The following is a 23,237-nucleotide window of genomic DNA, read 5'->3' on the forward strand; positions in this document are numbered from 1 at the left end:
CCTCCCTCCTTTTAATCTTTAATAGTACCTGCTCTGGGTACATGAGCAATACACAATCTGAGGCTAACAACAACAGAACTCAAGAAGATTGCACCTCATCCTTCTCACCCAGTTTTCAGTGACTGACGACATGCAACTGTGAATGGGTATAGCCAGACTACTGGCTGTCATGGTAGTAAGCTGCATGAAAATTAAGAACTACAAAATCATTTTAAGTTCATGCAGCCTTCTGAACTGGTCAAAAAGATTCTTCTCAAATCTTCAAGAGAAAAAAGTTTCCTCAAAAGGCTTGTGAAGTTCAGGACACATTTTTTTTGCCCACAATAGCCAGAAAGTAGGCAGCTCAAGCCTCTCTGGAACTACATGGACACATCCCAGACACTGCATAATCCATACGTGGCTCCTCTTAATTTCCCTCAGTCTTCCTCTCCTTTTCTAATACCTCCACCTCTTCAAAGAGCATTTTTTGTATGATTTTCTCTTTCTGGGGGAAAGGGGAGATAGTTTCAGCTTTATACTGGTGTATGATAGATAAAAAAGGGGGAAAAACATTTCAGAATCTTAATATTTTCACAGGATGAGAAAAACATTTCCCACCCAACTTTAGCAGCTAGGAAAGCATCCTTCCTAATTTGCAGGAGTATATAATGCAGCTTGTTCTTCATATTATCTCCTCCAACTACTCTTGCTGTCCTACACAATTTCAGAGGAAAAATGGAAACAGATGGCCTGTTAGCTTTTCAGGATAAACGACAAGCGTTGTGTGGGTCACCAGACTAAAACCCACAGCTTGGAAGTCTTTAATCTATCTATTTTAGGTACCTCTATGATGACCACTTCGACAGTACCTTAAAAGCAAAGATACTATTGTAGGGTGGGAATATGCAGAACTTCATTTTATGTCTATTTAAAGAATACAAATACTCTCTAATCTCACAAAAACCAGTCTGGTCCTTCGAAACCTCCTCCCAAGCTACCTCGTTGATTCTGGGAAAAAGTTAACAAAAAGTTTCTAAAAAGTCAGAAAATTTGAAAATAAGCACTGGTTCAGGGATAAATATCAACACTGAAGACTAGAAAGTATCTTCTAACAGGATGGCTGAGTAACTCATAACTGCAGGCCATTGCCAGAGTGGTCCACAATTTGGTAGGTAACAGGTAATAAATACCTCAATATCCTAAGGGCCCCTGTCTTGGCCGACTGACCCTAAGGCAAGTCACCAAAGAAACAGAACAAGCAGAAGAAAGACTTATGCAAAACCCCACCTTCCTCCCCATAGGCATTAGAAGAAAGTGTTCTAAATCCAAAATTTGCCTTTTGTGTTTGTAGGTCACATTTCCAATTGCACAAGTGATCATGAAGACAGACAGACAGCCATTTCCGCAGATCAGTCGCAGCACAGCCTCTCTTCAGTTTTGCATGGTGCAACTGGTTATGGATTTTGAGACAGGGAACGATTCCATGAGTCATCTCATGCTGTTGCTGCATGCTGTGGTTACACAAAAGAATGATGCAGTGCGTTTGAACCACATTGGTTCTTGATGAACCACACATGTTGTTTTGATTTCATGAGATCCCAAGTCTGGGCAGTAGATAGCCCTTTTTCAGTGGAGTGGATATTTGTTTTTAAGAAGTCCTGAAGGTTAGGAGGATCTGGTGCTGGGGCTGTGTTTCTGAGGAAGTTTCACCAAATAGGGTTTACTCCACTAGCAAGTGGTTTCCCCACGTAAAAGGCTGTTCTGGTGACATATGGCAAGAGGCTCTGGAGCCACACAGACTCTGACAGAACCATGGTCTTAAACTATCATTTATTCTTATGACTCTAAAGCTCTGTATATAACGGCCACTGAAAAAGATGATGAAGGATAACAGAAATCTCTTGTCTTCACCCAGCTGGCTGCTGCTTAGAAGTGCTTTCTGTTAATAAGCTACACTCCTGTAGATTAATATTGCAGTCACTTATTTAAAAACTTGAGGCATGTGTATGTTTCCATTTTGGGTTCTTCAATTTCCACTTATACACAAACCTGCGTACAAATTCAGTCACCTCATAAATCCAATATAAGCCATCATCAGGTTAAGCAGGCTGGGGAGGAGTGGAAATGCACATGATGCCTGAAGAACCTGGGAAGCTAGTGACAACACACATTTCTCTGTTTCTTTACCATGAGCCTAGGCCCTACTAGCTGAAAAGTGATACATCCAAAAAACACATCCATAATCTCCGTGTGGCTTCCATCTAGAAGTTTTCACATTTTATGGCAGAGTAACCAACGTCACTCTTAACAGGTTCAACAAAAGCCAAAAGTTAAACCACCACAGCTCCGTCTTACCTGTTCAAATGAGCTGCAGCACAGGGTGGCAGAGTTTGGCCGTAAGAATGCTTTGAATCTGCAGAAGCTAGAACACCACCGTGAAGAGGTAAACCATTTTAATGGCACACTACATTTGTCAGCAAGGAAATGGGATTGCTGCTGCCTTAGACATACATCTTCTGGGACTAATAGTGGCTTTCAGCATGTGGTAACAGTACTGCTCAACTCAGCAGGAAAACAGGCCATTAACAAGGCAACCGGCAACTCTGCCGTGCTTTTTGAGGAGCTGGCAAGGAGGTGGTGTTGAAAAAAAATAAAATGAAAACAGTAAAATCTCAGTATTACAGTTGCTACTCACTCAGTAGAAACCCAGAGAGCAGGAAAGCTCTGACCTGAGCTGCCCAGCAGAGCTTTCTGCGATTCAACTCCCAGCCCTTTCTCTTGGGCAGAAAAGGAGCAACTTGAGTAAGGCTGCAATGACAGCAGGGAAGCAGAGATTATCTTGGACATGAAAGCTGTTCCCAGTGGGAAAGAAGTGAGAGACAAAAAACACCCAGTTGTGCTAACCCTATCACCAAATGTCACTCAGAGATACCACCCCTGCCCCATAACTCAAAAAAAGAGAACAAAGTCATCTTGTGAGCACACCATTATCCTCCTTTAGAGGAGGATTGTGGGATACAGTGTGGCTAAAGCTTAAAAATACATACGTCAGTTCACAATGATTTACTAATCAAATCTTTACTTTCAAGGGAAGAGAAGAACAGAACAGTAACTCACTGGAGATGTTGTTAATCGAAGGATCGCTCCATTTTTTATTTCATTACGATTCTGAAAGAGAAAAATCCAAAAGGTTTTATTTAAGACTCACATAAAAAGACGAAACATGCATTGAGCAGAATGCCACACTAAACCAGCAACAGTACTTTCCCCTGTCTGCATGCAAAAGCTTCCCTCTTTCATATGTGAGCTAACATCTATACAGTATTTTCCCCACCGAGGCATACTAACATTAGCTTCAAGAAATAGGTGGCTGTTCGCATGATATTTAACAAATCTGAACCCTTTCAAGAATGACTTCATGTTTTTCAAAGTTTAGCTTCCACTGGCAACTTCTAAATACTTCTTTGAAATATACTATCCATGGTGTCTGGCTCTGGTATTGTGCTACATAGTTGAGGAGTTCGTAAGTTTGCTGAAACCTGTCATTAAACATCTGCAGGATTCAAAATTTATCCCACTGGCTCTCCATTTTCTATAACAAGAACATGCTGACTTAAACCACTGGAACCAACCCGCTGAGCTCTGCCACCACGACTTTGCATTCTCCCTCAAAGTAAAAAAAGCAGCACTGTTAGCAGTAAGTAAAGTTCAAACATGCTGTAAGTCATTCTCCTTACCCGGCTGGCAGAAGGAGGCAGCATTAAACATTTTCTTTTGGTTAAGCTCACATAATGTGTTCAATTAAACTAAAGCTATGGGTAGATGAAAAACCTGCCATAGCATAAGCTATGGTGTACGCTTACAGTATCCTCACAACTTTGTGGTCAGTGCCCATATGCATGTGTCGTGGTTTAACCCCAGCCAGCAACTAAGCACCACGCAGCCGCTCACTTACTCCCCCCCCATCCAGTGGGATGGGGGAGAAAATCGGGAAAAAAGAAGTAAAACTCGTGGGTTGAGATAAGAACGGTTTAACAGAACAGAAAAGAAGAAACTAATAATGATAATGATAACACTAATGAAATGACAACAGTAGTAATAAAAGGATTGAAATGTACAAATGATGCACAGGGCAATTGCTCACCACCTGCCGACCGACACCCAGCCAGTCCCCGAGCGGCGATTCCCCGCCCCCTCTTCCCAGTTCCTAAACTAGATGGGACGTCACATGGTATGGAATACACTGTTGGCCAGTTTGGGTCAGCTGCCCTGGCTCTGTCCTGTGCCAACTTCTTGTGCCCCTCCAGCTTTCTCGCTGGCTGGGCATGAGAAGCTGAAAAATCCTTGACTATAGCCTAAACACTACTGAGCAACAACTGAAAACATCAGTGTGTTATCAGCATTCTTCTCATACTGAACTCAAAACATAGCACTGTACCAGCTACTAGGAAGACAGTTAACTCTATCCCAGCTGAAACCAGGACAGCATGGTCTTCCCCTGTGGTAAGCATAGCGGAGCCTGCCCATCTTTCAACAAGCTACCTCCCATTCACCATAGGTTAAGAGAATACAGTACCTAGCACAATTAACACACTAGCAGGTACTGACTGTGCACAGTGCAATGCACAGTCACAACTTCGTTCATGGTTCAATAGCTTGTTCATGGGCCGATACCCTAATTTGTCATAGGTATTGGAGGAATCCCTAACAGTTTGAGAGAGAAGAGCTAATTTTCTTCTGAAGACCACATTGCAGGCTTCCTGCAGACTGGTGTTTAGCCAAAAACTACCTGAAGGTGTATTTCTTCTCAGGAAATTTTACCCGAATTCATTTCATCCTTCTTGCTCCCATTCTGATACATCTCAAATCCAAAATGCTAAAAACAGGACAAATCTTGCCTGAAACCAGGTCAAGTAGTCCCAAAATAAAACTCCAGAATATTGTCTCTTTCTTGGTATCTAAGTCGTCTGTGGGATTGCTTCTAGCTACCTACAAGATCACTCTCCACCCACAGAGACTTCTTCACTCTAACTGAAACAACTGAAGTGCCAGGCAACACAGGGGGTACAAGGGAGAAGCTTTTTTACGGCATCTTTGCTTACATATGCAGCTAACTCATATCAGCCCGCAGCAGTCTCCTCCTGCCAGAACAGCCTCAGGGAGGCCAGCCAGGCTCTACTCAAGAGAGGAGCAAAAAAGGGTGAGCAGCTAAATACAGGGTGACTTCCCACAGCACTAACAAAGTGCCAGATTTTCTCCTCTTGTAGTAAAACAGCAGCAGACCCAGCTATGTTTCATCAGGTCTAAGGAATGTGTATGAAGTGGCAATAGTGCATTTGTGTGGTTTAATCTAAATCAGTGTTGAAAAAAACTCACTTTGCAAACAGTTGTGTTAAACTGTTACCACCTTGAGGATTTGTGGAACTGAATAAAAGTAATTGATTTAGGACAGACAGTCAGCATAGGCTAAATCTACCTCCATCAACAGCTTAGACTAAGCCACTGGACCTCAGCTGCATTAGGCCAGAGTATGTGCATGCACACATACACACAGGGTTCCATCAGTTTTACTTGGAAGGCAGCAAATCACAGCATGCAACGATATTAAAAACATTTAGGGAATTGGACAGCACTTAAACAACTTAAACCGTATGAATCACATTCAGAAGTGAAAGTTCACCGATAGCCTTATGAAAATATTGGAGCTAAGTAAATACTGTTCTTAAACATAAATAAGAGCACACACAGAGGCTTACCTTTTCAGCAGCACAATTTTAAGCTTAAAGTTTCTCATGTTTCCTGCTCTAATTAATATGAACTACCAAATCAGATGTACAAATGAATTTGTGGTTTAAGTGAAGTCACTTCATTTGGGCCACAATAAGCATCTCTGCAAACACTCTCAGTGCAAACCCAAGAAAGATGGTGGAACCACACCTTTGGGAGCAGGGAAGTGGTGCAGGGAAAGAGAACAGGGGAAGCATGAGGAGGAATTATACCTTCCCTTTTTGGGAGCAGCAAGCTGTCAACCACAGCCCGAATTACATTATTTTGCAGTTGCTTCAGGCTGAAACCATGCTCCACAGTTTGTTCAATTACAGTAGTTTTGTCACAAGCTGAAACCCTAACCCATAAAAAGTTGGGCTTAACCTGATATACTCTCTACAGTGTCATGTATGCAGGTTAAAAAATAAAACTAATTAAATAAGGACACTTACAGATTGCATAGGTTGAATCTACAACCAATCTAGCAAGTGAAAAATATCTTGTTAAAAATACACTATTTCTCTATAGTCAGAGGAATTTAAAAACAAGTGGAAAAAGGGAAGCCAATAACCTGGTTGAAGTTCAGATACCACATATGGATAAACAAGAGAAGAGCTCTCTTGAGCTCTCCAGAGCAACCATATGTCAGGAGGTTATATATAAAATAGCAGAGGAAAAAGAACACACAGAGTACATAAAAGTATCACTGGAAGTTTTCTTTGGGGTCTTTCTGTTTATTTATCAAGCCGAGTCTGAAACACCAAAGCTCTCAGACTCAAAGTTGCAACGCTTGTCAGAGCCCACAGCACATGAAGCCCAACGACCTTTCATCACGTCTGGCTCAGAACAAAGTGCATAAGACTGCCCTATACCATAAATTCAATCACTGCTATCACAAGAGAGTGAGTGAGCTCATCTTCAAGTCCTGATTTAGACAAAGGCTTAAGGAAAAGTGCCCATGCCGTCTCTCTGAAAGTATTCAAAGCATCAAGTCTCTAACACAGCAGGCTAGCCAAAATTTGAAAAGGGTTAGCTGTTCCCCAGTAACAAAAAATCCAATTCTGTTTATCCATTCTAAATAATGACTTAAGCGCCTACCAAGAAACAGCGTGTAAGCATACAGTTAAGTCAAGAGGATTTCGTACATTAACTGTGTGATGCAATAGTCGGCACGCCAGTTAATTTCAATTACAACATTTACACACAGTTAATCTGCTTAGTATTAGGGACTGCATCCTGTGGATTTCTTTTCCAGAAAAACAGAATGTCATTACAGTAGCCTGGCTTTGGCAATCACACTCGTAAGCACCCCTGCTATTCAGGACAGGGCTCACCACCACCTATGGGGGGGGAAACACAAGAACAAGACAAAAAAAAACAAACAAAAAGACCCCTCTTCCAAGACATTTCTGATCTGTTTTCTCAAGTGTACATCAGGTTTGTAGATACTGTTCATGCTGTTGATCTATATTAGGAAAGCTTATTCCTGGGTGGCGAGGGAACTAGTGAAACAGTACTATCCAAAATGCCCCTAAAAAAACTCCATAACAAGAAAATAGATTTGTTATAATTGTTACCTAGGACTAAAACAGCAGTCATATTACGGATACAAATAAGCCCCATTTGCAATATTGTACCTAGCAAGAGTCTATACTCAGAAGATGATTTCATTCTAATTGAGTAGGTAGTATTTCCAACCATCGTACTGCTGCACGACACTTTCTAAGCTGAGTTTTCAATCAGACAGACAAGTACTATCATGAAAACACACAAACAACAAAACACAGCAGAAAGTAGAGGATACCTTTCCCTTGTGTTCACATCTTAGGGCCCTCTGACTTCCAACTCCACCAGCTGGAGCAACACAAACCTACATTATCTGCCACCAGATTCTGTACCTTGTCAAAGCTCTGCCTTTGCCGTGCCATAGGCTACTTTACCCAAAACACGTGCAGGAGACTTGCATTAACTTGCATCTAAAAGGCAGGCCTCAAGCATTAAGAGTCTACCAAACCATGCAGAGGGATGAAGATATGTGAATTTGCTTTCAAAATATCTTATCATCAAAACAGTCAGCCATTTATTCAGAGCTTTCCTGGAGACACACTTTGGAAAACTTATCAAGCAAAATTAAAGTTTATTTTGCCATGCATTTGTCTTATCATTTTAATAATCTGTTATACCCAGCAAAATGCCTCAAGATTCAGCTCATTGTAACTGGTTGGAATGGAATGTTTTCTTAACATATTTGAGGAAGACCTAGAAGCATTGGTTCCCATGGTTATAGCTCACTCAGCATTATTCTTTAACCTTGACCAAACAGCTTCCTTCAGACTTCTCTAACTGGGCTAAAGAATAACAGCCAAGAAATCTAAAATTCTTCACATGTTTATATCACTAAGTAATAGATCCTTCCCTCTTTCCATACTACTACTACTTTATTACACCTTCCTCCAAATTGATGCAACAACAAAAAAATTAGAGCTATGAAATACACTTTAAGTTAGTGACTCCATAACATTTTTACAAGAATGAGCTTTGGGCAAGTAGTAAATAAGGACAAAATGATACATAATGGAGTATATTTCTAAGTCAACAACTCAGGAAAGAGATGCAAAGTTCTTGTTGGCAGATCTCCCTTAAAGCACTGAATCAATGTGCTACAGCAGCCAGTAAACATTGGGTGACATCAGAAGTGGTACTGTGAACTAGACAGAGGGCATCATTTTGCCACAACACAAGAACTTCATGCACCCATATGCAGGGCCCTGTGTGCAGTTCTGACCGTCAGATCTTAAGGAGGACACAGTAGCATCAGGGGAAATGCAGAGAAAGGCAAGTGAAATGCTCAATGGCATTGAGCAGCTGCCTCACAAGGCAAGGTCTCCCCAGTTTGGAGGGACAAAGGCCACAGGAGTGAACGTAGTCGACAAGCTGAATACAGAACTGTTGTTATCAAATCCTGCAGTATGAGAACCAGGGGGTACTTGAAAGCAGCAAGGGATCAGTTTAAAGCACACGAAGAATATACCTCTTCATTCAGCAGGCAGTGAACTACTTGAGCTTGCTGTCACAGGTTGTGAAAGCAGGCAGTATCAGCAGGTTCAAGAAGAGATGAAAGACTTTCATGGCCTTTATATGGCATATTAAATGGACTAAGCATAGGTGTAGCCTCCAACACCTGTAGTACAAGAAATGTGAATGCTGAGGGAGCATGAAGGGAGTGAAAGCCATCATCAGATCACAACCCTGAACAGCACTTGCTACTGTTACAGCAGGAGATAGACTATGAGGTTAGATACAACATTCAGCTGACTTGGTAGGAAATCTCTTAAGGTCGTTTTTAGTCACCAAAAACTTTCATAAGATGAGAGCTAAGAGATATAGGTAATTATCAATATTGTACTACTTGGCATGACAGGACTGTACTGTTTTAGAAGAAATACTGAGGCAATTAATCTTGTGATAAAATTCCTTTCCTGGGCAGCTGCTGGAAACAGGGAGAATATCTTCTAGTTTTTCATATTAAAATTTGAGGATAGCATTTTCCTTAAAAAAATTAAGTGTTGGTAGTTCAGCTTAAGTTTCTAAAAAGAGGACATTTTCTGCATGCTATTTATCTACCCCTATTCAAGGATTACAGAAACTAGTAAATAAACCAAGTTACGCCAGCGGTGCAGTTTCAGGGTATACCTAATCCACTGCAACTCTACAGCCCACAAGAGGCACTATTCTGCGCATATCCTTCTAGAGTGTGGGCTCCCAACGCTTTCCTTACATCAGATCTACCAACATGTGGCAGCACAGCCAACCACCAAACCTTAAAAAAAGCTACCTCTTCCTCTCTCCTTCATTCACAAAAAGGAGAAAAAAAAAAAAAAAAAAATCCAGAGTTTTCTTTTGTCAGATCCATGATTTGAACCAGCTCACCCTCTAGCAGTAGTCACTAGGATGCTAGTGAAGCAAAGGGAATGAAGCAACAGAGGGGAAAAAGAAAGCTTGGCTACCTTTTTATCCAGCAACCCACAGTAATACCAACTTGAATGCCATTTAAACCACATCCTTAGAAAAAGTCCATACTTTGCATGATTTACACATCTTCAGGTGGAGCGATCTACAAGGACAACATTATCAGGTACCACTTGCTCTGTAGAGCAGCAGTGGTATTACACTGTGGACAGACATCCTTCTGACACATTAAAACAAGTTACACACAAGTTATTTTTAACCTGGCTCAGTTCCCCAATTCAAGCAACCACACAGACAGTTGTACCGGTAACACAGACACATAACAAGCAGCCCATCGTCCTCTGATAAGTTGGAACAAAGAGCTGCACCCTGCAAAATAAACATCAGGAAATGACAGACTTAGCTGGGCTCATACTACTGTTGGTGAGATCATGTGGCAAAATCAGAACAGGGAACTGGTATGGACACAAAAAAAACCAAAACAACCAAATAAGGATTGTCAAATTGAAGTCAGTTCTTCGATGCAGTTCACCCAACACATTCACCCACAGCACCACTGAGGGGTCAGTGCAGGAGCAGTAGCTCCTTAAGCAGATGCTGCTATTAAAAGAAATAGCTAAAGACCCAAGCCAAGACTGGTTCACAGTCACTTTTGCCAAATCAAAGCACAGCTTGCTACCATAAAATAGTCTTACTTTTCAGTCTCTTGCTCATTGCTACTAGTGTTTTTATGTTGCATAAACTAGTTGTGTAACTAGTTGATGAGTCAACAAGGGAACTAAACCAGCCGAACATTTTATTATTTGGGGTTTTGCCCAGTTTGCAAGGTAAAAGACAGGAATAAGAGCTATAGTATAAAGCAGGAAAGTGGGCCAGCTCATTTTGCAAGCACCACATTTGGGACCACACTGAGACTTGTTTAAGGGGAAGCCTGCATGTGCTTGTGCTTCAAGATGTACATCCTACTCCTACTCCCTTGCCTGCATCCTTCATCTCAGATACAGAGGCACTGTAGGTAAAACATCCCTTCTCCATTTCTGACTACAGTCAGAATTTGCCATTAAGTTCATTCCACATCAGCCTAAGACAGTTCCACAAGCAACTGAGGGACATGACAGCTCACAGCTGTTAAAAAGAGCAAAGTTTCATTCCTCTTCCTACCCTTCCTTTAACTTCTTCCTTCTCTGCAGCCCATTTCTGGACATGATTCAAGGGTCCTGCCTCACCCTTACATCAGATCAGGCAGACTTTTTATTAAGCAAGTTTAATGAATTAAAGTGGCACAAAATGATCCCCCACCCTTGCCACCATGTCCAGAAATTGTCAAAAAAAACCCCACTGTAGCCAGCAGAAATGAAGTGGCAGGATCTCTTGGGGAAGGGGAGAAGAAATCAGAACCGTCCCCTTTCAGCAGTGAGCTGTGATGTCTGTTCACTGCACCTTGTAAAACTACCCATCTAAATAGGTTGTTCTTTAAGTATTAAGATGATTTAAAGAGCATTTTCGAGTCAGCCAGATCTTACACAGAACTGTATGCTATCAGCTGAACCCAAACAGTCACACTGTGCCTGTGGTATACCGTACCTATCTTTAAGTGCTGTAACAGAAAGCCAAACCTTTCCAGAGCCTTTTCCCTCTCGTGATTACTTGCGAGGCAAAGTTACAAACTAAATTCAGGGGGAAAAAAAAAGCTATACAGCTTTTTAAAAAAAACCACTTGATCCATCTCATCAGCCTTGAAGTGGAACTAAGGAACTACATAGAAGACATTGTCATAATAAATATTTTAAAAGGAGACAAGCAGAAGAATTAAGCTGTTCATGCTGGGGCCAGAAAATATAAGAGGTTGACAGGACAGAATTATTTTCTTTGGAAAATTTAGCATAAACCTGAAGTCCTACAAAATGAGTCCTAAAAACTAGGACTAATTTACTAAGAGAAGGATGACCAGTGTTCTCGAAATCAGCCTGAACAAAGCAGGGTTGAAAGTGATTTAGTGTATGGATACTCAAGTTTTACTTCTGTTCACCAGAGAAATATACTACTGTCCACTAGTTTTTACTGGAGTCCACAGGGCAGTGTTACCAGCATCCATCAAGCAGGCAGGAACAGGGCTGCTCTGATTCTGTGTCACACTTATTGTTAGGAATTTCTGCAGTGCTGTGCAGATGCCCCAAAATATTAAGAAATTTGTGAATATGAGGGAAATACCACATGTCTGATCAGTGGCAGAGGAAAGGGAAAGTCAGGCAGAGTTTGGTCCAGGTCAAATCTGGATTGGAATCTGCCATTTATGTAGCATTACTAACAAATGTATTATCAAGAGTAATGCAAATGAGAGGAACAGACCACTTAATACATTTCTCTAGTTCCCAACCTTCGTGCTACTTATCATTCTCAGCTGCTTATGAAGTACCAGGTCCTTCAGTGAATCAGAAACCTTCATTATTGAGAATGTTTACTTCCAACACACTGAAGTTCAATTAATTGGTGAAAACAGATGAATACTAAAAATGTTAAAGAAAAAAACCTCCAAAAAACCCCAACCCTACAAGTGGCTCATTTCTTGCCCTGTCATTTGCATACACTCCTACGCAGTGAGCCTGTAATGGCATGGTGGAATTTCACATGAATATACAATTACAGGTTGTATTCAGCAAAAAATAGGTCACAAGCAAAAGCACCTTTGAGAAAGAACAAGCACCAGGGACTCTACCCAGGTTCCCAGCTTGGCGAAGGCAGGGGTAGAAGGATGTCCCATCTGCAAACACAGCAAAGAGCTGAGTAATGACAATGAAAGGTGGTGGCAGCTCCCTTTGCAAAACAGCACTAAAAGTATCTCAGCATTAATGGAGGGAATTCAGTGTCTGCTCTCCTCCGCTTCATGCAATAAGCACATAAGAATGAAAGGGAAATGTGGGAGTCAGGAAAGAAGGAAAAAAACACAGGGAGTTTTCAGAGGCATCAAATGTAAAAAACTGAACACAACAAAATTGTGACTGAATAAAAATGGGCCGCAGTCAATACACAGATGAATGAAATGTCCTTACATTTAAAAGCTAACATAAAAAATGGCACCAGTATCATCACTGTGTGGTGAACACAGCTCAGAGGTGGCTCACAAAGACCCTCAGCAAGAGGGAGCTAGCATTTTATTCCTGATAGTTGCTCAGGTACAGGATTAAGAGCCACCACATTCTGCCTCCAGCAGTGAAGCCAGCTTGAACACTGTTCTTCCCCAGCCCCACACTCCTGCAAGGCCCTCTTGATGATAAACACTGTGGTTTATCACACCTTCAGATGTGACGAAAAAAACCCATTTTTGAGGCTGCACTGTAATCTGAACAGCTGCATGATCCAGCTCCTTCACAATCTTTTTGTTTTTAGAGACTGAGTTTGAGCTAACAATGATCCCTCCCAGACCCAGAGCCCATGGTGGGCAGTGCAGGTGCACAAATGATCTAGAGGAGCCAGACCTTGTCTGCAAGGCCAAGGGTGAGCAGCAATAAGGGACCAGGCATACCCACCAACGCGCTGCATGAACCATTTGGATTCCTGTCCCTGGATTCCTAGTACTGCCAGCAGAGGAATACATCCAAGCTGTGGTTTTCAGCCCACAAAATTATACAGCCATTTTCTACTCTTCATATAGCATTTTCTGTTCTAAACCTGAGCTTGTCCAGGCTACAGTGTTCCTGAGTTATTATGCCTGATGTGAAAAAGCATCTATTCAGGTACAACCTGGACAAAGTGAAGCAATGGTGACTTTTTTATTCCCTATTATATAGTTGTTGCAGTTTAACCCCAGCCAGCAACTAGGCACCACACAGCTGCTTGCTCACTCCCCCCCACCCAGTGGGATGGGGAAGAGAATTGGAAGGAAAAAGTTAAAACTCGTGGGTTGAGATAAGAACAGTTTAATAGAACAGAAAGGAATAAAATAAAATAATAATAATAACAATAACAACAACAACAACAATAATAATAATAATAGAAGAATAATAAAAGGATTGGAATATACAAAACAAGTGATGCACAATGCAATTGCTCACCATTCGCCGACCAATGCCCAGTTAGTTCCCCAGCAGCAATCCCCCCAGGCCAAATCCCCCCAGTTTATATACTGGGCATGACATCACATGGTATGGAATACCCCTTTGGCCACTTTGGGTCAGCTGCCCTGGCTGTGTCCCCTCCCAACTTCTTGTGCCCCTCCAGCCTTCTTGCTGGCTGGGCATGAGAAGCTGAAGAATCCTTGAGTTAGTCTAAACACTACTTAGCAACAACTGAAAACATCAGTGTGTTATCAACATTCTTCTCATACTGAATCCAAGACATAACACTATACCAGCTACTAGAAAGAAAATTAACTCTATCCCAGTCGAAACCAGGACAATAGTATCTAGCACAATGAAATCCTGATTCAGAAGTCAGGCTTTTAGATGTTTGACCTACCAAAGAAATGCCCCTCCATGATAAGTAAGGCCTTTAAAAAAAAAAAAAAAAAACCAAAACCAAAAACCAAACCACACACACCTATTAATGTAATTAAAAATCAAATACACTGTGATCAAAACACCAGCTAGGCTTGAGCTTAGGCAGTATGCCTGCTTGGTTTTCTTTTTCACATAATCTCTTATTTTATTTCTCCTGTTTCTTAAAAAAATGACTAAAATATGTAATTAATAATTTCCACTGCACTTTCAGGGGCACAGATATAACCAAACCAGAACCCCAGAGGCAGCAGTCCAAACTGCATCTGCTGTGATAAGTCCTGTCTCTAGTAGGAACCCTGGCTGACTCAAGATTTGTTAAAGACTGCCCTTATACTGTCTGAAGTAGTTATTGCTACTCCTGTAGAGGCTTTTTTCCAAATAATACAGCCAGGAAGGAGGGGGAAAAAAAAAAAAAAAAAAAAAAAGGAGAGACAGAACTGCTTGGGTGTTGTTTTTCTTTATGTACAGTATAATCAGGAAATACAAGTCAGCCACAAAAGATAAAGAGTTCTGCATATGACAACCAAAACACAGATGTGCCATTTGCCCCCCCAAACCAAAAATGTAGTTATGAGCCATGTGTTGACAGTCCAGCATTTGTAACATTTTCACTTCAAAGTTTCTGGTTACTTTGTACAAGAATTCATTAACGGCTTTTCTTTCTGGTAACTTTAAACATGGTGGATTTTTAAAAAGGCATCTCTACCTGGAAGGCCATAAATCAGCAGTCACCCAGGTTCTGCAGAAACATGACCTATACATAATGTTTTCTGCATATGTACAGACATACAATTCATCTTTGAGAGCAATGAAAAATATTTACTTATTAGAAGCTGTTACTCTCTCAATAGAGCTCTGCTCATGTCCTATTAAGGGGCAGATCAAAGCAATGTGGGCTTTAACAATTAGTGTTGTAGCTTCATTGTGTTTGTCCTCATGCCTGGTGTTTTTCATGTTTTAATTCAGAAAGCAACAACATCCTACTGCAGACAAATGAGGGAAAGTATGTAGAAGGGGTGATGGCCTATATAAGCCTCTCTTTACAGCCACTATCCAATAAGCAGTGATAAACAGTGGACAATATCTAATAAAAGTCACAGACATCTGAGTAATACTGGTGGCATTTAGAGCTCTTCTCTCTTATGTATGTGACTCAGAGTCAGACACTCTGCGTATTTTCAGTAGGGAATAAACAAACTCAAAGTCCTCTCTGCAGTACATTCCAAAATGTTCTAGATGACCATCATTTTCCACCCTTATTGTAAGTTAAAGGCAGCCAAAAGGCATCAGACTTCCTTTTATGCAGAACAGAAAACAGATCTCTTCTCCAAAGCTGCAGGATCCTACCCACCAAAGGTGGAGGTAAAGCCTGGAAGATTCCTCAGGCTTAAGGAATTGTATCAGGACAAATTCCTTCAGCAAGCCTGAGTATTCACTCAGTCCTGGCTTCTTGGAAATACTCACTGTATAATCAGAGTTTAAATGCCAACAGGCAAGTTCAGTTGTGTCTGGCTTATTGGAAAAATGTTGTGTCACAATTCAGGGCAATTAGCAAAACAGTCTCGGTATTTAATTTGGGTGGAGGCAAAACACAGCAGCCAATAATTACTTCAACAGTTTTCCTTGTGGTGGCCTTTGAAGTGTCTGTCAATTGAAACTTGAAAAGAAAGGAGAAAAAAAAAACAAACCAAAAAACCATGCAAGAAAAAAGGGGAGAAGATCCCAAAACAAACTGTAACACATTGAGTTAAATGAAACAATAGTTAAATGAAAAATTGAAACTGGTCTGCTACAAAAAACCAAAAACAAACAAAACACACACACACCCCCCCAAAAAACCAAAGCAGCACTATCTTATGAGCAACTGCTCTAGCTGTCTTGCTAAATTTAGTCTTCCTAAATGCTTAACTGTGTCTAAGTTCCCTTTATTTCTTGGGTGGAGGTAAGAATTACAGCAAGACAAAAGGTAGTTCATGTCTCAGCTGTATTTAGCAGATCCTAAACAACTGTAAAATGCAAAATAAAACCAAAAGACCCTGCCACTTAAGAGTAAGCCAAACTAAACTGATAGCAAGGTAAGCAAGAGGCATCTATGTCTATGCAGCTAAACTCAGGTCTATTTAGCTCAAAATCCACTGAGGTTAGGGAATCTGCATGCGGACTTCAGCAGGTTTTGAATACTGCTCTTTTCCTATTGCTTAGAAATTGTACCTCTGCGGCACTAATGTGTACACTCTTCCAAACAAATTAATTTTTTTTTCATAATTTCAGTAATTTCAGCAATTTCAGCAATTCTAACAGTAATGCTAGGAATGAATGTACTATTTGGTCTCGTTCAGATGACCATGTCCCCATTATTTAGACTAGACATTCCATTTTTATTACAGCTACAGCCATTTTGTTGCTCTGTGCTGAAATCATTGCATCACTTCATGAATCGCCTATTGCCATACTATCTGGGGACCAAAAAAATAAGCCAATGTAACATACAGAACTGGAAAAGGACAAGACAGCAGGCGGGAAAGAGTAGCAAATATTACACAGTCACTGAAACTTATTTCTACCTTATCAGCCAAAGAGGTAAGTGACATGCACTGGAGGTCTCCTGACACTTCAAAGGGCCCTTCATGTTTTACATATTTCAAATTTCCTGTACACCACTTGTCAGCAGAATACTAAACACGCACAAATACCAAAGCTGAAGGGCTCAGTGCTGAAGTCTCAAACTCAACAGATGTTTGAATGTGCCATGGCACATTCAAACTTCTATTTGCCTTTCCAAACAGAAGAAATCAGCGCAACACTATTAAACCAGGTGTCCCAGTACCTACTCTCTCATTGGCATCACGTTACAGAAAATACTCTGTTATTTTTATGTATTTGAATTTAAAATAAATTATTGTGGCAAACATTTTGATAGGCTATGCAAGAACTGTGTTGAACGATTCACTTACCTTCTCTGTGATGTAGAAATTAGAACTATCAGCATGCTGCAGTGCAAATTGATCATGATTTGCAAGAGACCACCTTAGAAATATGAAAATAAATTGATCATAAAATGAAATCTTAAAAACTCAAAAAGTACCCTTTACATGATTTTACAATGATCAAACAAGTGCCTGTCATTCCCATGTATTTTTCATACTTTTCTATAACTTTCAATGATGAGTTCCAAAGTTTAAGATAAAAGCATGCTTACAAACAGAAAACTTGAGTACAGATACATCCTATATATGAGATTTTCCTTTTGCATATCTGAAACAAAGCCCTAAACTTGACCATGGTTGAGAAAGAAATTACATAACAACTACCTTCCTTCCAAGACAAAGATAAAAAGAAGGGGCGTGGGGGGATAGAAAGAAGAAAAACTACTTTGTCGCTACAGTGACACTTCAGTGCTCCAAAAATAAGTCGATAATGATCTGATATTCATTCCAGATCTATAAAAAACTAGGAAGCATAATTTTTGCTTGCAGTAAGCAAGATCACTAAATCACTAAAACAGACCAAAAAAAAAGGTACAGTACCAGGATTTTATGCTAGCTTATACAACACCCAACGCATGTAGTATTAAGTTGATATATTACATTATGCATAAAACACCACCTTTGTAACTCAGCAGCAACTTGATGAACATAAACTAGTTTCTCCTATGTGGCAGCACTTGCTTAAAACAGCATTTTTGTCCCCAAATATTAATGTATTAAAACTAAAGCAAGAGATTTCTCTTAGCCAATTATTAGTTCGTATTGCAGGACTTGCAATTAATATTTCAGTTTCACGTGAGCAGTCACATCAACTGGACCAGCTTACAGTAGCCACTAGACTCAGTGCTCAAAAATCAAAGCCACAGACACTGTTTTAGTTCCTTAACCCGTGAACTGCAGAGACCGCAAGCATAAAGTGAGTGGGTAAAATGCATCTCTGTGCAGAAAGACAACAAATGGTCTAAATGAGAGTCACCCTCATGATGGAGGCTGCTCTGTTAGGAACCTCATCTTGCAAGTATTGATCCAAAATACACTGCAAATTCAAAATCTGAAGATAAAACAACTACAAGATTTAAGAAACTAATGACTAGTTATACAGGATATCTAGATTTTCTTCAGAAAAAAACCCAACAAACTATCTCCTGATTGGTTTAATAACTCAAAAAGTATAGTATCTAGTATGTACTATATGGTAGAACTTACCCATCGCAGACTTCTTTTATTATTGAGGACAGCGGCTTTTTCTGGTTAAGGAAAAAAGAAAGGAAAAAAAAAAAGATTACCAAATTGGAACAGCTCTGAGCTCTTAAAATATGATTCCAGAACCACTGACTGCAAAGAATAAAACAAGTTATTAGTATTTCATTTTTTGTTTAATATCAAGCTTGATAGGACCCCAAAATTTTCTGCTATTTTGGTCTGATGATCTATAAAGACAGCAACTCTACACATACACATGATGACATTATCAGCCCTTTTTGTCAACATTAGCCCATATGGCATCAGCTCAGCTTCTCAACTCAGAAATCAAAGGGTCTTTTGTGTACACTGCATCTCATTACCCAACAGAAACAGAAGATTTAGATATCAACATGAGCATTTTCCAGGAATGACAACTGAAGCAAGAAGACATTCAATATTTTTAAACCTTCTTTTGTCCCTTTCAGATATGGTCATATGATGACAGTAATCCTCTCTCTTAAGTACACATATGCAGGTTCCCCTCTGATGAAACATCAGCTGGGAGGTGTTAAGATCCCAGATGTATCAGTTCTGCTTTATTCTCTACATCTGCAAGCATGAGCATTTGGACTGACTGAAAACAGCTCTGTTGCTTTGGGTCCCAAAATAGAAGGGACATTCTAGTTTGGTGATGTTGCAACACTCAGAACTTTGTTATAAACACAGGGTGCACATGCAAGTGTTTTTACAAGACTACTGGCTAAAAGAAAATGCATTTTTATATCCCAAAACATAGATGAAGTTGCACAGCAAAAAGAAACAGATCAAATTTCACCAGTTGGGTGACTACTGAGCCTTTTTTCTCCAATACTGGGTGACCATGCAATGTCACACACATCTGTTGCTTCGTGAAAATTCCTCAAAACCCCCTCTCTGCTTACTTCCAATAAACACAGTTCACTGAATTCTTAAAAAGCAAACAAAACTAACAAAATACACAAAACCCACCATAAAACCACCCACAAACCAACACTACTGTCAAAACAAGCTGTTTCCCATTAACATTTACAGAAAACTGATTAGGCTAAAAATTAACTCAGTAGCAGGGTGCGTTATGTGGAGGGAGAATTATTTTTCCCTGGGATTTGTTTTCTGAACCGCATCACTGCATAGACAGAAAGCCAGAGACGGGACTCCCTGGTCAGGTCAGGATCAGGGAAGAAGGATTTGTTATTTCAACAGTCAAGTCAACTAAGCCAGTTTATAAACAGGCAAAAACATAACACAAGCCCATTTTAATCAAACATGAATGAAAGCATCTGCTGAAAGAAACCTGTCCCCCCTTGCCACACCGTCTCAGTCCTTGGTTTCCATCCTTCCTCTTTCACTGTCCATTACTATTTTCACATGACCACCCAGATAAGCCACACTAGGAAACTTGATCAAACTAAGAACTGGTCCAGTAAAAAGGAAAGCAATAGTTTTTATTTAGACCACCTCATCTGACTCACTATGTGCCTAAATGACTAGAAAATACTGGCACATGGGAGAAAAGGCAAGAAGTGTGAAACTGCTCCCTGCTGCAGCAGCCAACATGTCCTTTCTCCACAGCAGCTTCTCTCTGTTGTGCTGGCTCAGGTGTTTGCATAGCCATAGCCAGGCTGTGAAGCAGATCAGGCAGATCACATGAGAGAGGGGAAAAAAAAAAAAAAAAAAAAAAAAAAAAAAAAAAAAAGAGAGAGAAGAAGAGTGGTTTCTTCCCCACAATTTTTCAGCCCGATCAGTTCCTGAGTCTGGATTACTGTGTCACTTTTGTGCAGCTGCTTTCATCTGCTGACCTCCTCCCCGAGAGGTTTGTAGGTTCTGCAACCCTGTGAAAGCAATCCCTGTTTCCAACTGCTCTCTGCCCTCTATCCCTCCCCCAAAAAATAAAATCCCATTTTTTCAGGAGCGATAGAGGGAAGAGGAAGCAGCACAGGTTTGCCCGGAGCACAAACGTGGCAGCCTGCAGGTCAGCTGCTGCTAAGCGGAGCATGCAGCTCTGTACACTGCTTCCCCTTCCCTCCTCAGGATGCTACTGTGGGTCCCACTCTACTATTTGCCTATTTTGATAAAATTTGCATCTGGGATTTTAATTCCTTTTACTAAATAAATTGGTATCAGCTAACAGATTTAATACAACAGAGGACAAAAAGAGTAACTGCCTCCCCTCCCCATTATTCTCTTAGGAACTATAGTTTCCCATAGAAAACTATGACGAAAAGACACTTTAACAACCCAAACTGGCAATAATATAAAGGCTAGGAAGGTTGGATACAATTACTTTCCAAATCATTATTTTGGTACTTCCAAGTCTTCTATACCAGCAGCTTTTGTGTCCTTTCTCTATCCTACTAATCTCCTTCCCCCTTTTTCAATTCTATACCAACTTTGCATTATTGTATGACATTATTTGAAATTAAAAACTTAGACAAAAAAACCAAACAAACACCAACCAACAAATCAAGTAGAACCTGTAAGGGATGGTTAAAAAAGAAAAACAAAATAGATCTTCAGTAATAAAAGTTATTAATACAGCCAGCCTTTCACAGTACTGCTTTGTCCTCCTGTGGCACTATTGCTACAGCACTGAAGTAACTAAGTACAACTCACTTATCAGCAACAGGATGGAAAAAAAGTGGAACTCTTCTGGGATACAAAGTTTGCGATTAGTAATTTGATAGCACTTTACAAATTAATAAATGTAAAATAAATACCACTGTAATCCTAATAAGCTGCTGCTCCTAATCATCCCTTGGGCTGCACTCCCCCTCCATGTAAGTCTCCAGACAAAATTCTTTCCCCTTCCCTACCAAGCAGATAAATTGTCACGAGCACAGGCATTCACAGCGGTAAGCGGGATGTTGTGGAAAGCAGGCGAGGGCTGCCATAACTCTCTGCCATCGCTCAGGTGGGGTTTGGTAAGCACGGGCTGCAGGAAGGTTCTGGCAGACAGCACGCTGAGCGGGCAGCGGCAGCACTCCTGCCACCCTGCCTGCACATGACCAGGCCTCCACGCCAAAAAAAACCCAACCCTTTTTTGCTCTGGGAGTGACAGGAGGGCAAGTGACCAGCTCCCACGGCCCCTTCCCAGTCAGCTCACAGCCATGTCCAGAATGCCTTCACAGTCCTGCTACTGAAGGCTGCAAGAGACATATCTATGCTTAGGTGACAGTGACAGCACACGACTGTTTACTGTATGTACAGGAATGTGGCAGTACTAGCAGACAAACAAGAGTGAGCTATTGTATTTTCTTTTTGAACCATGAAAGATGAGGTAAAAGCCTATTTCCATTCTCTGCAGAGTAAGTCCACTCGGCAGGCCACTCAAAGACACTTTTTTTTTTTGCCTGGCTGTAAATATTTACCTGATGTCAAAGAGAATGGACTCAATATTTTTGTTATTTTAATCTTCATAAAATTGTGTTTATGAAAATTTACATCATTGCTGCATTTACAGTTCTGAAAAGTCAAATTCACCTTATTAGTCAATGTACTTCAAAGAATTCCTTATAATCAGACAGTCCATAAATATTTCAAAGTTTTTCCTTCATTGAAATGAGTATTTTGTGCTAGTGCATTTTAGTTTTGGTTTTTTGCCTCTATGTCCTCCCCTACACTAGGAAAAATTAAGTGTGCTTTTACACATGCTGAGATGCTCATTTAAAGCTCTAAGAAGATCAAGCTGTAGCTTTAATGCATGAAATAACACAGATCAAAGTAAATCTTATGCTCCCTACAGGAGATAACCCCTTCAGCTAACATATCACAGCCATCCATGCTGAACACAACAGTTAGCATAAAAGTATTTTGCTAGGGTAGGTATTAAATTGATAACTGAAATCCAGCAGGAGACAATAATGGGGCATTATGGCTTTGCGACTTGCTGATCTGCACACATGGGGAGAATCCTGCCATTGACACCAAGCATAGGCAGCACTAGAGGTGACGTGAATTTACACACCCCGTAAAGCTTTATCTGCATTGACTGGTTAGTACAGGTGTCTGAGATGCTGTCTAAGTGTAGCCCTAATGACATCCACCATGCAGTAATACCTAGTCACCACTTCTGTGCTCACCTGCATACACCTCAGGTCACGTCTCCAGGTTTTGTGTGCCAAGATGCACACAGATCCCTAACTTAGTCTTGAATACCTGCCCTTGCTACTTGTGCAAAATTTTGTACCACTTCTAAAGTAACTTGCAGAACACAGACTTAGATTTCCCACTCCATTTCCTCACCAGTTTCATCCTTTCATGCCTACACCTTGGGTTCCCCATAGAGGTAACCAGCCACCAGGAAGCACTAAGCACAAGCATGCAGGAATCGAGGCTGGGTGAGTCCAGGCCACTGTTTTGTTCCAGGGAAATAGTGGGATGAGCAAATGAAAGCAAAGAACATTCAATACAATAGTGCTGACCAAGCCCTAGGTCCAGTTCAAGCCACCAGTAAACTAATCTGGGCTTAAAGCACTTCTAAATCAAATAGAGTGCATGCATACACATGTGAACTGTAAAGAGGACAGAAGCCTAAATCTGGGTAGAAACCTGTGTTATACATGCAGTTCAGATATACTTTGATAGTGTTATACCAGAGAATTGTAGATAGGTTTCTTTTAGGCCAAGGTCGAATATCTTTCCTTTTCAAATGACGAGCAGAGATTCACTGCTTTTTCTTTTACTGTTTTTTGGGGGTTGGTTGGTTGGTGGGGTTTTTTTGTTTGTTTTTTTTTTTTTTGCCGGGGGCGGGGGTAGGGGGTTGACAATGATTGAGATATCACTTTCCCTGGCTGACACCTTTTAATCACAGAAGTAA

The 23,237-nt window shown here is 40.7% G+C and overlaps 1 protein-coding gene across 3 annotated transcripts in view; it reads right to left on the reverse strand.

Moving 5' to 3' along the window:
* ELMO1 (engulfment and cell motility 1) overlaps positions 1–23,237 on the reverse strand; it is a 317,430-nt gene that overhangs the window by 237,703 nt on the left and 56,490 nt on the right. For 2 of the 3 annotated variants that reach the window (XM_069809495.1, XM_069809487.1), the window contains exons 4-6: positions 18,404–18,444; positions 17,165–17,237; positions 3,097–3,147 (exon numbers count right to left, since the gene is read on the reverse strand). In XM_069809495.1, the coding sequence (XP_069665596.1) occupies positions 3,097–3,147; positions 17,165–17,237; positions 18,404–18,444 (165 nt within the window). The remainder of the gene's footprint in view (positions 1–3,096; positions 3,148–17,164; positions 17,238–18,403; positions 18,445–23,237) is intronic. The other variant, XM_069809506.1, reaches the window with a different exon arrangement.

The sequence above is a fragment of the Haliaeetus albicilla genome, chromosome 2, assembly GCF_947461875.1.
Source record: "Haliaeetus albicilla chromosome 2, bHalAlb1.1, whole genome shotgun sequence".
Lineage (NCBI taxonomy): Eukaryota > Metazoa > Chordata > Aves > Accipitriformes > Accipitridae > Haliaeetus > Haliaeetus albicilla.